Genomic DNA, 16,892 nt, shown 5'->3' on the forward strand with positions numbered 1-16,892 from the left:
AATTGCCAAATTACCTGGTGTTAGTTCGGGTAGTCACCAAATTACGCCTCTATTTGTAATGCCACACATTTTCTGTGGTTACCAATCACCGTGCCTTGTGGTGGCTCTCCTCGCTTAAGGACCCCACTGGACATGGACGATTGGGTAGATGGGTGCTATAGCTTGAAGAATATTCCTTTGCTGTTTTATACAAGTCAGGCCGTCTGCACAAGGACGCCGACTGCCTCTACCGTCATCCTGTTGACAGCCCTGAATATGATGCACATGATACCGACTCCTGCGTCCTGTTCATTTCTGATCTCCACATCTGCACTGAACAACGGCGTGATGACTGCTTACATGTTCTCATTGCTCGTCTCAATTCTGCACATTTAGAGCCCACGCTGTGCATGTTCGCGCTCCGCGACGACATTCTCTACCATCGCAGTTTACATCCTGAAGGACCAGAACATTTATTCGTTGTACCAAGCCACCTGTGGACATCAGTTCTTGAGTGGTTGCATGACGCCCCTCCTGCAGGTCACCTTGGTGTTTCGCACACTTACGACCGTGCACGGTGCTGCTTCTAGTGGCCAGGCCTGTACTGCTCTGTGCACCCCTACGTTGCAGCCTGCGCGCTCTGTCAGCACCACAAAATACCTGCTGTGCTTCCCGCTGGACGCTTTCACCCCATCGATGTGCCCTCAGAACCATTCTTTCCCGTCGGTCTCGATCTGCTCAGCTCTTTTCCAACATTGAAATCTGGAAATAAGTGGGTAATTGTCGCGACCAGTGGCACCCACGACGATAATGGAAGAAAAAATAGTCTAGAGGAATTCGAAATCCCAAAGGTAACGCTGGAAGAAGTAAAGAAAGCCTTGGGAGATATGCAAAGGGGGAAGGCAGCTGGGGAGGATCAGGTAACAACCGATTTGTTGAAGGATGGTGTTCAGATTGTTCTAGAGAAACTGGCCACCCTGTATACGCAATGCCTCATGACCTTGAGCGTACCAGAATCTTGGAAGAACGCTAACATAATCCTAATCCATAAGAAAGGGGACGCCAAAGACTTGAAAAATTATAGACCGATCAGCTTACTGTCCGTGGCCTACAAACTATTTACTAAGCTAATCGCAAATAGAATCAGGAACACCTTAGACTTTTGTCAAGCAAAGGACCAGGCAGGATTCCGTAAAGGCTACTCAACAATAGATCATATTCACACTATCAATCAGGTGATAGAGAAATGTGCGGAATATAACCAACCCTTATATATAGCTTTCATTGATTACGAGAAAGCGTTTGATTCTGTCGAAACCTCAGCAGTCATGGAGGCATTGCGGAATCGGGGTGTAGACGAGCCGTATGTAAAAATACTGAAAGATATCTATAGCGGCTCCACAGCCACCGTAGTCCTCCATAAAGCAAGCAACAAAATCCCAATAAAGAAAGGCGTCAGGCAGGGAGATACGGTATCTCCAATGCTATTCACAGCGTGTTTACAGGAGGTATTCAGAGACCTGGATTGGGAAGAATTGGGGATAAAAGTTAATGGAGAATACCTTAGTAACTTGCGATTCGCTGATGATATTGCCTTGCTTAGTAACTCAGAGGACCAATTGCAATGCATGCTCACTGACCTGGAGAGGCAAAGCAAAAGAGTGGGTCTAAAAATTAATCTGCAGAAAACTAAAGTAATGGTTAACAGTCTCGGAAGAGAACAGCAATTTACAATAGGCAGCGAGGCACTGGAAGTCGTAAGGGAATACATCTACTTAGGGCAGGTAGTGACGGCGGATCCGGATCATGAGACGGAAATAATGAGAAGAATAAGAATGGGCCGGGGTGCGTTTGGCAGGCATTCTCAGATCATGTACAGCAGGTTGCCATTATCCCTCAAGAGAAAAGTATATAATAGCTGTGTCTTACCAGTACACACCTACGGGGCAGAAACTTGGAGGCTTACGAAAAGGGTTCTACTCAAATTGAGGACGACGCAACGAGCTATGGAAAGAAGAATGATAGGTGTAACGTTAAGGGATAAGAAAAGAGCAGATTGGGTGAGGGAACAAACGCGAGTTAATGACAGCTTAGTTGAAATCAAGAAAAAGAAATGGACATGGGCAGGACATGTAATGAGGAGGGAAGATAACCGATGGTCATTAAGGGTTACGGACTGGATCCCAAGGGAAGGGAAGCGTAGGAGGGGGCGGCAGAAAGTTAGGTGGGCGGATGAGATTAAGAAGTTTGCAGGCATGACATGGCCACAATTAGTACATGACCGGGGTTGTTGGAGAAGTATGGGAGAGGCCTTTGCCCTGCAGTGGGCGTAACCAGGCTGATGATGATGATGATGTCGCGACCGATTACGTGACTCGGTATGTGATCAAGTGAGCTTTGTGCACAAGCTGTGCAACTGAGGTGGCAGATTTCCTTTTACATGATGCCATCCTCCATATGGCACACCCCGGCAGCTCCTCACTGATTGCAGGTGCACCTTCTTGTCCAAAGTAGTTGAAGACCTACTTCGATCCTCTTCTGTCGAGCACAAGCTTCCACCCGCAGACAAATGGACTGATGGAACGGCTCAACCACATGTTGACAGAAATGCTGTCTATGTACATTTCTGATGACCGCAGTGATTGGAACACCATGTTACCCTTCATGACCTTGGCCTATAATTCATCCCGTCACGAGACTGCTGGCTTTTCACCATTATACCTTTTGTTTGGGTGACATCCTTCTTTGCCCTTCGACAAAGTGCTTCCTTCCTCGATGAGCACTCCCACTGAATATGCTCAAGACATCTGTGCCTGGGCTCACACGGCACGCCAGATTGCTGGCTCCCAGCTCACCGAGTCTCAGGCTGCACAGAAGATCCGGTATGAAAGCTGAAGTCGGGACATTTGATTCCCTCCTGTCTCTGTTGTCCTCCTATGGACACCATGTCGCCGCATCGGCTTGACTGAAAAGCTGCTGCTGCGCTACACAGGGCCCTACACGATAGTGCATCAGCTTGGCGACGTGAACTATGAGATAGCTCTGCTGGACTCACGTGCCTCGACAGACGTCGTGCACGTGTCCCGGCTGAAGCCTTATTTTGCCATGAGTTCACCTTCCTTATAGTTAGTGCTGAGACGGTGCCATTACAGGTGGGGGTTAGGTTACGGTGCAACCAAGAGTGACGCCAGTCAGAAGAAGATGATTTAACGTGTGTAGGTGGAATTGGTCTTGACAGCCATCTTGTTTATGCATTGTTGTCTGTCTAATAAATATTGTAAATACATCGTTATATGCGACTTCTGCAACGCAACAATATTGAGGTCCTAAAAAGATGTAGTTCTACTGAAAATAGGTTATGAAACGTCAAATACTTTGTTATATAAGAATTTCATCATATTCAAGTTCATCATCGTCATCATCATCATCATCAGCCTGGTTACGCCCACTGCAGGGCAAAGGCCTCTCCCATACTTCTCCAACTACCCCGGTCATATACTAATTGTGGCCATGTCATCCATGCAAACTTTTTAATTTCATCCGCCCACTTAACTTTCTGCTGCCCCCTGCTACGCTTCCCTTCCCTTGCAATCCAGTCCGTAACCCTTAATGACCATCGGTTATCTTCCCTCCTCATTATCCGTCCTGCCCATGCCCCATTTCTTTTTCTTGATTTCAACTAAGCTGTCCTTAACTCGCGTTTGTTCCCTCACCCAATCTGCTCTTTTCTTATCCCTTAACGTTACACCCATCATACTTCTTTCCATAGCTCGTTGCATCGTCCTCAATTTAAGTAGTACCCGCTTCGTAAGCATCCAGGTTTCTACCCCATACGTGAGTACTGGTAAGACACAGCTGTTATACACTTTTCTCTTGAGGGATAATGGCAACCTGCTGTTCATGATCTGAGAATGCCTGCCAAACGCACCCCAGCCCATTCGTATTCTTCTGATTATTTCAGTCTCATGATCAGGGTCCGCGGTCACTACCTATCCTAAGTAGATGTATTCCCTTACCACTTCCAGTGCCTCGCTACCTATCGTAAACTGCTGTTCTCTTCTGAAACAGTTAAACATTACTTTAGTTTTCTGCAGATTAATTTTTAGACCCACTCTTCTGCTTTGCCTCTCCAGGTCAGTGAGCATGCATTGCAATTGGTCCTCTGAGTTACTAAGCAAGGCAATATAATCAGCGAATCGCAAGTTAATAACGTATTCTCCATTAACTCTTATCCCCAATTCTTCCCAATCCAGGTCTCTTAATACCTCCTGTAAACACGCTGTGAATAGCATTGGAGAGATCATATCTCCCTGCCTGACGCCTTTTTTTATTGGGATTGTGTTGCTTTCTTTATGGAGGACTACGGTGGCTGCGGAGCCGCTGTAGATATCTTTCAGTATTTTTACATACGGCTTGTCTACACCCTGATTCCGTAATGCCTCCATGACTGCTGAGGTTTCGACTGAATCAAACGCTTTCTCGTAATCAATGAAAGCTATATATAAAGGTTGGTTATATTCCGCACATTTCTCTATCACCTGATTGATAGTGTGAATATGGTCTATTGTTGAGTAGCCTATACGAAATCCTGCCTTGTCCTTTGGTTGACAGAAGTCTAAGGTGTTCCTGATTCTATTTGCGATTACCTTAGTAAATACTTTGTAGGCAACGGACAGTAAGCTGATCGGTCTATAATTTTTCAAGTCTTTGGCGTCCCCTTTCTTATGGATTAGGATTATGTTAGCGTTCTTCCAAGATTTCGGTGTGCTCGAGGTCATGAGGCATTGCATATACAGGATGGCCAGTTTTTCTAGAACAATCTGCTATTACCTGATCCTCTCCAGCTGCCTTCCCCATTTGCACAGCTCCCAAGGCTTTCTTTACTTCTTCCGGCGTTACCTGTGGGATTTCGAATTCCTCTAGATTATTCTCTCTTCCATTATCGTTGTGGGTGCCACTGGTACTGTATAAATCTCTATAGAACTCCTCAGCCACTTGAACAATCTCATCCATATTAGTAATGATATTGCCCGCTTTGTCTCTTAACGCATACATCTGATTCTTGCCAATTCCTAGTTTCTTCTTCACTACTTTTAGGCTTCCTCCGTTCCTGAGAGCATGTTCAATTCTATCCATATTATACTTCCTTATGTCAGCTGTCTTACACTTGTTGATTAACTTCGAAATTTCTGCCAGTTCTATTCTAGCTGTAGGGTTAGAGGCTTTCATACATTGGCGTTTCTTGATCAGATCATTCGTCTCCTAGCTGCGATAGCTTACTGGTATCCTGTCCAATGGAATTACCACTGACTTCTATTGCACATTCCTTAATGATGCCCATAAGATTGTCGTTCATATCTTCAACACTAAGGTCCTCTTCCTGAGTTAAGACTGAATACCTGTTCTGTAGCTTGATCTGGAATTCTTCTATTTTCCCTCTTACCACTAACTCATTGATCGGCTTCTTATGTACCAGTTTCTTCCGTTCCCTCCTCAAGTCTATGCTAATTCGAGTTCTTACCATCCTATGGTCACTGCAATGCACCTTGCCGAGCATGTCCACATCTTGTATGATGCCAGGGTTAGCGCAGAGTATAAAGTCTATTTCATTTCTAGTCTCGCCATTCGGGCTCCTCCACGTCCACTTTCAGCTATCCCGCTTGCGAAAGAAGGTATTTATTATCCGCATATTATTTCTGTTCTGCAAACTAGACTAATAACTCTCTCCTGCTATTCCTAGAGCCTATGCCATATTCCCCCACTGACTTGTCTCCAGCCTGCTTCTTGCCTATCTTGGCACTGAAGTCGCCCATCAGCATAGTGTATCTTGTTTTGACTTTACCCATTGCCGATTCCACGTCTTCATAGAAGCTTTCGACTTCCTGGTCATCATGACTGGATGTAGGGGCGTAGACCTATATGGCCTTCAATTTGTACCTCTTATTAAGTTTCACAACAAGACCTGCCACCCTCTCGTTAATGCTATAGAATTCCTGTATGTTACCAGCTATATTCTTATTAATCAAGAATCCGAATCCTAGTTCTCGTCTCTCCGCTAAGCCACGGTAGCATAGGACATGCCCGCTTTCGTTATATTGAGGTTTAACTACCACGAACTGAAAACATGTATATAGCTGCGCTCAAATTTCACATTAGGAAGTATTGTAATTGTCCATTACTTGGTTTTCCTTACAAAATAACTGCTACTAGTGCCACCACCTAGATCAACAGATTATGCTTTTGAAATTGTGATTCTGCATCTTACAATAGTTAGCTTGGTAAACCAGTAAAAATGCAGAGGGAAAATATAGTTGGAAACACGACTATCAAAACTGCACGTCAGGTACCGACGATTTTGGCAGCATCTGCTTGGCTCTACACTCAGTGACAGGCCAAGAATAGTGTGGCTAGTTCCTCTCAAAAGGAACACATACGGATGTGTCACTGAGTCACTTCGGCTCATTCTCTTTCTCATTCCTCCTTGCAATCCATGGCCACATATTAGCCTTGCTCAGGTATTGCGGCTTTGTTTTGTTTACCCTGGCAGTGAAGTGGGGCACACCCAGCCTCCAATGGCATGTCTTATCAAAAGCATTGTGCACCTGTTCACGCTCTTCAGGAGATTGGAGGAAGTTTCCAAAATGAGAGGTAAAGATAATATCTTTCGAAATCGTTGTTCACAGTATGTGCATTCTTGTGTGTTTGTGCTGCAATCTCTCTTCATTATCCCCCCCCCCCTACATCTGCCGATTGTGGTTATTTATGAGTGTTTGGTGTGTGACATTGGCATGTTCATTGTTGCTAAACCACTGATAAGCCTGTTTATCATGCCTGTGTGATAATGAGATTACAATGTAAAGGGCTGTGAGTAGGCATACCTCACTTTTGTGCGAGTAGTCTCTCTTGTATTTCTGGTTTTTCACTGAGTATAGTGCATTGTTTAGCAATAAATATATTCATGACAGTGCAGTTGAAAGTTACTGAATCCCTAACTCAGAAATGCGAGTGCACATTATGAGTATAAATGAAGGCATACACAAAGATACCGCTTTGGGCATAAAAATCAGAAACCAATGTTTGTGCTGTATTTTTTCTAATAACATGCAGCCTTTTTTTCTACCAAAGTTTTCAGATTGTAATTTACCAGTCTAAACTAATGTAGTGTCCTTAGTAAATGATGCATGCTACACAGCGTCTGGGAAGTTTGCTCTTATGGCATCGTATGCTGTATAACAAATTTGATTTGGCAAGTGGCTTATAGTGTGATGTTAAAAAAAAGAAAATGGAAAAAAAAGAGGCAGAGCGAGAGAGAGGAAAAGGTAGTAAAAAAAAAAAGCAAGCTGGTAACACTTGTGGAGAGTGAGGCTCACCATGACACCCAGTGTTGGGAGCTTGTTGGCAGCAACATGGTTTCGAAAGAGCCGTGACACGTCTTCAATTTTGGCATTGGGCAAGTTGGGAAGGATCATCTGCGACAGAACAGTGGCAGCAGGAAAGACAGAACAGAGAATGCAGCAGCAAGGATAGACAGTAGAGAAGGATCTGTAACTGCGAGGAGAGTACACAGGTTGAAGGAGTCAGAGACAGCGTGACCAGAAAAGGAACAGATTCTATGTTCATGTTCATTGATGATGGGTGTCAGGCTGTGATGACATGTTGGTGAGTGAACCTCAGGGAAAAGAGTGAATGTACGTGTTATAGATTCTAGCACATTGCTTGCTTCAGAAGAACTTGTTGGCCTAGCTAGTACTTGCTGCGAGACATAATTGAAAGTAAAATGACTCACTCAAACCGCAGACACGAAAGAAAACAATCATGACAAACATGGGCAGCAGTTCCAACTTATGTATTTCAGGTACAGACCCGATATGTTTGCTTGCGCAGAAGGCATCAATCGCACCTGATGGGACAACAAGCAGGTCAAAGATTCTAATCTCAGAATCATACAGCTGTATTGACATACCACTAATATATGCACTGTTCAATTCTTTTATGTAATAAGCTTCTTTTTTTGATTAATAGGTGTGATTCTTGGGTAGGAATTATTCTGAAGTGTTTACTTGAAATAAATCAGTTAGAAATGACGCTGGTGTTGTTGTGATTGCTTTCCTTCGTGTTTGTGGTTTGTGTGCATCCTTCTAACGGCAATTATGCCTAACTTTGCTCGCTATTTATTGTGTCCCAGTTTTGTTGCTCTTTCAATGTTTTACTCACTTTAGCAAACTTGCCTTTGTAATTGATTATTACTCCAAGATTTGTCAAGGTTCGCTGCCATGGCAAGTACCGCAGACTCATGACGAGCTGGGATTCACAGCTGGTTTTCTGAAGTAATATCACTCGCATGATATGCTTTCTTACTGCATTGCATAAACATTCATTTGTGTCATAGCTAGGGCACAGCTCTTCCTGTTTAAAGCTAACTGCATAATAAAAAAAGTATGCAATGACTATAAAAATGTGATCTTAAAATAAAAAGGAAGATTATTATTTGATGCCAATACTACACATAAAAAAGTTATGAATACAAAAGTATGTTTGTAAATAATATAATGCAAACTTGAAAACTTGTATGGAAGCTGAGCTAAGCAGCACTTAATTGGGCTCTGTTAACATTATTATTCAACGAACAAAAAAAAATTTTTTGAGGTCAAAGGCCTATGAACAGGCTTCCCATTTTCTAGCATTTTTATAAATCTGAAGTGATAATCATATTCTTCTTCTTGTACTTGATATCTTGGTTACTCGGCAGAGCTTGTCTGCGCATAGTTGAATGAATTCGCTAGTTGCCGGATCAGAAAATATGTTTTCTGTGCAGTGATTACAGCAGAGTGATTTCACACTAATTAGCAGCAATTAACCAAATACCTTCATCCTATAGCTTCATCTATTTTCTAGCCAGAAATATACCAGAACTTAACGAAAAGGCACATAATTTCTAAAGTAAGTGCTCACCAGAAAACAATGGTAAGCGTTCATGTACAATAAGGCACAGGAAGCATTTGAGGATGCAGAGTACTCTTTAAATATACTAAAATTATAATACACACAAAGCAGTGGAAGCATCACATTTACCCAACAACATTTAACTAAGTTTCTATTCACAAATGAATGCCGACTAGATAGAAAGAATGTCTGTGCCAATGCAATCACTTAAAAACTTCAGTGTCATCTCTCAGTGCCTGCAAATCAAGTACATATCTATCATTATGAGGCTGCAGATATTTAGCCTAAAATTTGACATTTTGGCAGTAGCAATCGCCTTTTATTCGATGGGGGAGTTACAATCCTGAGGTTTCAAATGTTCCCCCATCACTCATTACTCCAATAAACTCTTATGTGGGAGCCACAGCACACTGCACAATGCATGAATGCTTGGTGATAATTCTTAATGACAAAAAGCCATAATAGGATCAATATAGCTTGTTTTACATGATGCTACATCAAGTGGGAAAGTGCCATCTTGCTCTTTAAAATGTGTTTACCAGTCATTATAACGCTCCATAAGCAGAATCATCTACAGCCCCTCACTTAATAGTTTGCTGAGACTCTTATTTACCACAATGGTGAAACGTAACCATAGGTTCAATTGATACTTAAATTACTTGGTGTCATCACAAGTGAAGAAAGAAAGTAGCAAGGTAGCCTGCCTTTAGTGCTGTGGTACTGGGCTGTGGAGGCTACTGCACATGATGGTCTTATGATGCCTTCCAGAAGGCTACATATGCAGCAGCCTGCCTATTTGATTCAATGAATATAAAAACGGTTTTCATATTTACGAATGCATAGTTAATGTGGAAACCATGCATGAAGGTACAGCCATATGTTGTCTTTTTAGCATAGTTATATTAGCAAATCATCACTTCACCTGAGAGGAAATGATGTCACCTGCTCTGATATAAAAATAGTCTTTGTTTAATCGTTGTTTGTTTTCCCCATCATACTAATTTTTTGGTGTTGCACAAAGTCGCAGCATAATTGTCCCATTTGATGAACATAGCTGCGTGCTTTACAAGGCTTTCAGCCTGCGGATTCGAATGATATACCTCAAAATGGCATAATAAGTGCTATTCTTAGCATATGCAATGCTACATGGTAGAACATCCTTTGTTTTGACTTGTAGTTCCCCAATAGAATGAACACTGCTGTTTGCCATAGCTAATGACCACTGAACCAAAGTGATACTGAAAAACCAGAGCCTCTTACGTTCTTCTCTCCCATTGGCGGAAGCACCACTGTCTTCTCCATCGTATGCATAACAATCTTCCAGAGTTCCTAAATGAAACAAAATTACATTATTAAGGACATTGGTGCTTCTATATGACAGCTAAGTGTTAACTAGTGCTATCTAAAATGAAGTGTTACTATAACACTTGTACAAAAGTCTTACTATTTCTCTTAAAACCAAATTAGCTCAGGGGCAACACTCATTAACTCCTTCATTGTATTCAGTAGCTTTCTATATTGAACTTTTGTTAGTTTTCAGTCCAGGCCCGTTAAGAGGTACAAGTACAGTAATTAAATTCCATTCATGTACCAAATGCTTTCATTTCTGTCATTTTTTTTTCACCAGCTGCCTTTCTGCTACACTATCAGTTCTATAAGATTTAGGGGCATGGATTCTGTGAGAAAGCTGAGGCTTGCACGCTAATGCAGGCTTCAACTGCATTACAGTGTGTACATGTGCCCAGGATTCACAGACACTACGACTTCTTGCAGATTTTTTCTCCCCAAAGAACTTTTGGAGCCAACAATCGCACTGTCATGTCACTCGTTTTTTGTCATCGAAAACCTGCCAAGGGTCAGTTAATACTTTGAAGGACACTGTCTTTCTACAGTATCATGTTGGAGGCACTGAAGGTAAAGAGTTCGTTGCCTGTATCAACGCCATTAAATCACGTGAACAGTCAAAGTCTCAATGAATCATGTCATTTGTCATTAATGCTTTTCCACTAAAGTTTCAGCTGCAGGTGTCAGGAGTACTCTGAGGTGCCCTGCACTCACCTTGAGCAAACGCTTGAGCACGGTGCGCTCACAGACCTGAGCAAACATGGACAGCTTGCCATCGAGAATGTCCATGAGAGGATGCAGCACATGGTCTGCCTCGGCTGCTACCTCATTGCGCTGGGACGTTTGGTTCATGGAAACCTGGCCACTGCCTTTGACTCCTGCCAGAAGGGAGCTGAGCTCACCCATGCTTTGCTTGATGGTTGGCTCCAAGCTGCAGCAGTAGGATGTGTTGTCAAGTCTTGAGCCTTAGCAATACTTCAAAGCAGCGCATGCAATTGTGCTCAGTAAGGAACCAGAATTTCTGTTTATGGAGTGCTTACACAACAATCACTGAAATTATAACATCAATACTATTCAATATGGCCTTCTTATGTGTAACTCAGTGGCCTTGCACTGAACCTTGACAAGTGTACAACTACTCTGGGAAAAGAATTTTTTGCACGAAATGCACAAATTTTGTTCAGTGCAGCTTAAACTGAAACAAATTTGAGGACATTGGAGGCCATGGGATCAAGTATGAGCAGTAGTGGCCTTGAATTGTCATGGAAGAGACACATTCTAGCTGTTGATAACCTTTGCATGTTCTGGAGAATAGTTTGATGCAATTTTATTATAGTATTTATTTTGGATTAGCATTTTGAACACGTTCATTCTCGAAAACACCAACTCTTACTTTTCAAAAATTTCTTATTTTTCTAGCCCTGACACCTTTATCAGGAGTTTTCACAATCATTAAATAACACAGCAGGAGTCCATCCCATTAAAACAGAAAGGTTCCATAATTACTCATAGGATGGCTTCTGCATGAAAGAGGAAAATTCAGTATTCTTCATAAAATTTCAAGTACTTTCAACAATAAGGATGTCATTTCTTTTTTGCACACTGGTGCTCTATGTGATTAGCAGACTACTTTCAGTGCACAACAAATGGCCCCATACTAAAATTTTCATGATTTCTCTCTAATAATCATTTGTAGCTTTCTTGTGGATGCTTGATTGGCATTTTATGGTAGAGTGAGCATCTCAATTTTCTTGTGGAGGAACCACTCCTTTCTTAAAAGAGACTACCAAGGTTTTTCTAGAAACAGTTAATCATGGAAGTTGCTTACAAGTTCCTGCTACAACCATATATGATAAGCAAAGTCTGCATCTAATGCGAAATTGATGTAGAAATTTGTTGAATGAATTAGAGTTGCTACATTTTTTATTCAGCTAAGGAAGAGCGTCACACAAGGGCATTGTTTACATTTATCCTGCTTTTAATACATGAAGATGTGATGAACTTATTGACCTTTGTGAAGCATTTTACTAACAATTTGTCCAAAAAGGACCATTGCATTCACGCACACCTGCTTACAAGTGTGCTGCAATATGACCTAACTATTTGCAATGAAGACTACATTTATCAATGTGATAGACTGTACATGCTTAATTATGTAAATGTTCTTTGCATATGCTAAATGAACCCTCCAAAACATGGTTGCAGGAGATGAGTACTGCCAGAACTAAAGCAATGAATTAGAATAATTTATGGCTTCTTAACATCATCACCATCAGCCTATTTTATGTCCACTGCAGGACGAAAGCCTCTCCCTACGATCTCCAAGCACCCCTGTCCTGCATCAACCGATTCCAGCTAGCGCCTGCGAATATTTTAATTTCATCACCCCACCTAGTCTTCTGCCGTCCACGAGTACGCTCCCCTTCTCTTGGCACTCATTCTGTAACCCCGATGGTGCACCAATTATCTAACCTATGCATTACATGACCTGCCAAGCTCCATTTCTTTCTCTTAATGTCAATTAGAATATCAGCTATCCCTGTTTGCTCTCTGATCCACACCGCTCACTTCCTGTCTCCTTAATGTTACACCTAACATTCTTCGTTTCATCACTCTTTGCGTGGTCCTTAATTTGCTTTCAAGCTTCTTTGTCAGTCTACAAGTTCGTGCCCCATATGTCAGTGCCGGTAGAATGCATTGATTGTACACCTTTCTTTTTATGGATAATGGTAAGTTTCCAGTCAGGATCTGACAATGTCTGCCAAATGTGCTCCAACCCATTTTTATTCTTCTGTAAATTTCCTTCTCATGATCAGGGTCCCCTGTTAGTAATTGACCTAGGTAAACGCACAGACTCTAGAGGCTGACTAGCGATCCTGAACTCTTGTTCCCTTGCCCGGCTATTGATCATTATTTTTGTCTTCTGCATATTAATCTACAACCCCACTCCTACACTCTGTCTGCTAAGGTCCTCAATCATTTGTTGTAACCCATCCCCAGTGTCACTCCACAAGACAATGCCATCTGCAAACTGAAGGTTGCTTAGATATTTGTTGTTGATCCTCCCTCCTAAGCCTTCCCATTTTAATAGCTTGAATACTTCTTCCAAGCATGCAGTGAACTGCACTGGAGAGATTGTGTCTCCTTCTCTGACCCCTTTCTTTATAGGTATCTTCCTACTTTCATTGTGGAGAATTAAGGTAGCTGTGGAATCTCTGTAGATGCTTTCCAAGATATTTATGTAAGCGTCCTGTACTTCTTGATTATGTAATGCCTCTATGACTACTGGTATCTCTACTGAATCAAATGCCTTTTCATAATCTATGAAAGTCATATAGAGAGGATGATTATACGCTGCTGATTTCTCGATTACCTGTTTGATGATGTGGATGTGATTCATTTTAGAGTATCCCTTCCTGAAACCTGCCTGCTCCCTTGGTTGACTAAAGTCCAATGTTGCCCTTATTCTATTGGAGATTATCCTGGTGAATATTTTACATAATACTGGAAATAAGCTTACGGGCCTATTATTTTTCAATTCTTTTTGACGTCTCCCTTTTTGTGCATTAGTATAATGTTAGTACTCTTCCATTTCTCTGGGACCCTTGAAGTCGACAGACAGTTAGTATAAAGGGCCTAGCCTAGTGAGCTAGCTTTTCAAGCATTATGTCTCCTCCATCTTTGATTAAATCGACTGGTAGTCTGTCTTCTCCTGCCACTTTTCCCTGTTTCATGTCATGCAAGGCCCTTCTAACTTCATCGCTAGTTATAGAAGGAGCCTCTGTAACCTGTTCATTACTACTTCAAATGGAGGCATCGTGGCTGCTTTGGTTTCTGTGCAGCTCAGTATAGAATTCTTCTGCTGCTTTTACTATATCTTCGAGATTGCTGATGATGTTACCCTGCATATCTTTCAGTGCATATACCTTAATTTGTCCAGCGCCAAGTTTCTTTCTCACTGATTTCAGGCTGCGTCCATTTTTTTACTGCTTCCTCAGTCTTTCTCACATTATAATTTCGAATATTCCTTATTTTCTCCTTTTTAATTACTTTTGACAGTTCCGCGAATTCTATCTGATCTCTTGAGTTGGACACTTTCAATCTTTGCCGTTTCTTTATTAGGTCCTTTGTTACTTCGGAGAGCTTACCTCCTGGTTGCCTTGGTGCCTTACCTTCCACTTCAACTGCTGCTTCTGAAGGCAGCCTAGTTACGGTTTCATTCATTGCCTCTATGTCATCATCATCATCTCTCTTTTCTAAGGCTACATATTTGTTTGCAAGTACCAGCCTGAATTTGTCTGCTTTTACCCTTACTGCATCTAGGTTTGCCTGTTTCTTCTTGACCAATTTTGCTCTTTCTCTCTTCAAATTGAGGTGAATCTAGCCCTCACTAACTTATGATCACTTCTTAAGAGGAAGCTTTAGCTTGGGTGCTCCTATCTATATACATTGTTAGGATCGGCCTGCAGCTATTTCAGCCCGCTGCATGTGTTCCGATCCAACCGGGACGGTGGTGCACTTCAGAGAACTGCGGATAACCGGCAGCCACGTGGCGAGGGGTCAGCTCAGGGGCATTCTAGAGGGGAGGTAATTGGTGGAACCTCCCCATGCACTTTTCGAGACACCAGACGATGTGCTACCCGGGCACGCCACCCGGGACAGCTCCGAGTTCAACGAAGCAGGCTTTGTGTGCAACACGACAACGCCGCCCTGTTCTGCTATGAGTGGGGGAGTTGCCGCGGGAATGCATACGAGGGCTCCTTCCCACGCGCTGACCAAGACGCAAGACAATGTGCTACCCAGGCGCGCTACCCAGGACGGCTCAGAGTTCTACGAAACCCCTCTGACGTTGGCTCCGGACCATTGCACCTATGTGTGTGTGTGTGTGTGCGTGTGTGTGAGCCCTCCTCCTCCTCCAAGTCGAGAGCCCGCCTCCTCCAAAAGAGCGGGTCATCTACAATGACGTCGAACTATGACGTCGAGCGGAGTGCTTATAAGCAGTGATTGTCGGCTGCTAGTGGGTGCTCGTTGTCGTGCTCGAAATGTACTCGTGAGCTATGTGCTCGTTTTGCTGTATGGTTCGTCTTGCGGGCTCCATTTGGGAGTCACACTAGACTGTCGATGTATCTCATGTTCAACTGTAAATAACATGTAAATAAATCCTGCTCGCCTAAGTCCCGACGAAGAGTCAAGCTCCTTCCTACAGCTACGACTGCCAAATCTTACATCTGGTTGGCAGCGGTGAGATCAGCCTACAGCTCTTAGATCGTCCGACAACTCTAACAAATGGTGGCAGCGGTGAGATCATCCGACGAATCCTACAACATGTAAAAGAAGAATTCGTTTTTCTTGGCAACCACTGCACCAAATTTGACAAGGTTTGTTGCATTTAAAAGAAAAACTTGAAATCTAGTGACTGTTGGTTTCCAATTTTTGAATTAGATAGTGAATTTTTTACTAAAAGTATGCAAAAATCGCAAATTTTCAGAAAACAAAACTATCAAGGTTACATACACAGGGTGTCTACCAAGTTGACATTTCCAAATTCCCCGAGTTTTCCAGGTTTTCTCTGAGCACCTTTGAAAAATTCCCTGAATGAGCCAGAACTTTATTTTATGTCAAGGCAGGCTGACACCATGTTGCAGTGCTGTCACTCTCTAGAAGCATGTTTAAACAAAAAAAATGACTAAATCCAGTTTGAATGGTAAGGAATAATATCTATTTTATTTAAAAAGAAAACAAAGGGCATAGCGAAAAAAACGGCAAAACCCATTCCAAATTGTGTCGAACATTATCAAATATGAATGAAAAGGAGATGCATACAAAGGTAAATATTTTTGAATATGAGCTATTTCTATCAACTGATAGCAAGCTTATCGGTATGAGGCCTGAACTTTGTCACGACTAATATTTTTTCTCTGCAGCTGGAAATTCAACCTCAACGGTCCTGACATACTCTCAGCCCGTACACAACATCTGTGTTGGGTTTCACTGCTTTAAAGAGTTTATTTTGGTTTCAATGAGGGACACCTACATCTCGATGTCAGCCAACACTTTGTTTTTCGAGCTCGAGCTCCTTCAAAGAGGCGGTGGCACGCTTCCTTTCCCGTTAATTCCTCAGTGTGTTGGTCCCTTCTATTCTCATCCTCCTTCTGCCACGCGTTCACCCCATGGATCATTTGAAGCATCATCTTGGTCAGTTGTACAGTCAACGTCCGATTTTTTGGACTCCCTAGGGGCCGCAAAAACATCCGAAAAATCGGGCAGTCCGAAAAAAATGAATGCATGTCCTTAACTGCCCTTAAGGGCTAAAATTGCCATAGGCACGTCCGAAAAAGCTCTTAAGCCCTGCCACTACACACATTAGGCATGTCGGGGCTCGTACTGTGACAGGAGATAGGGTGCACGCGTGTATAATTAGGGATACATACTGTGTCCCTTCACAATCGTCCCTTCCCACGCTTGTTATCCTTCACCGCGTAACAATGCTGTAGTCGTTAACTACTCTGGCAATACTTCCTGCCGATGACACGGCATATGTTGCAATTCCTCTGTTACTGGAGCCATCATTAAAACGACTTTCGTTCCCTTTCAATAAAGTTACAGCTAATTTTCCCTGATAAAAG

At 42.5% G+C, this 16,892-nt stretch overlaps 1 protein-coding gene across 5 annotated transcripts in view; it reads right to left on the reverse strand.

Annotated features, from left to right (window-relative positions):
- Nucleotides 1–16,892, reverse strand: part of unc-13 — a 415,821-nt gene that overhangs the window by 15,336 nt on the left and 383,593 nt on the right. For 4 of the 5 annotated variants that reach the window (XM_075679885.1, XM_075679887.1, XM_075679883.1 and 1 more), the window contains exons 34-36: nucleotides 10,981–11,197; nucleotides 10,183–10,251; nucleotides 7,350–7,448 (exon numbers count right to left, since the gene is read on the reverse strand). In XM_075679885.1, coding sequence (XP_075536000.1) covers nucleotides 7,350–7,448; nucleotides 10,183–10,251; nucleotides 10,981–11,197 — 385 coding nt within the window. The remainder of the gene's footprint in view (nucleotides 1–7,349; nucleotides 7,449–10,182; nucleotides 10,252–10,980; nucleotides 11,198–16,892) is intronic. The other variant, XM_075679886.1, reaches the window with a different exon arrangement.

This window comes from Dermacentor variabilis, chromosome 2 (genome assembly GCF_050947875.1).
Source record: "Dermacentor variabilis isolate Ectoservices chromosome 2, ASM5094787v1, whole genome shotgun sequence".
In the NCBI taxonomy this organism is placed as follows: Eukaryota; Metazoa; Arthropoda; class Arachnida; order Ixodida; family Ixodidae; genus Dermacentor; species Dermacentor variabilis.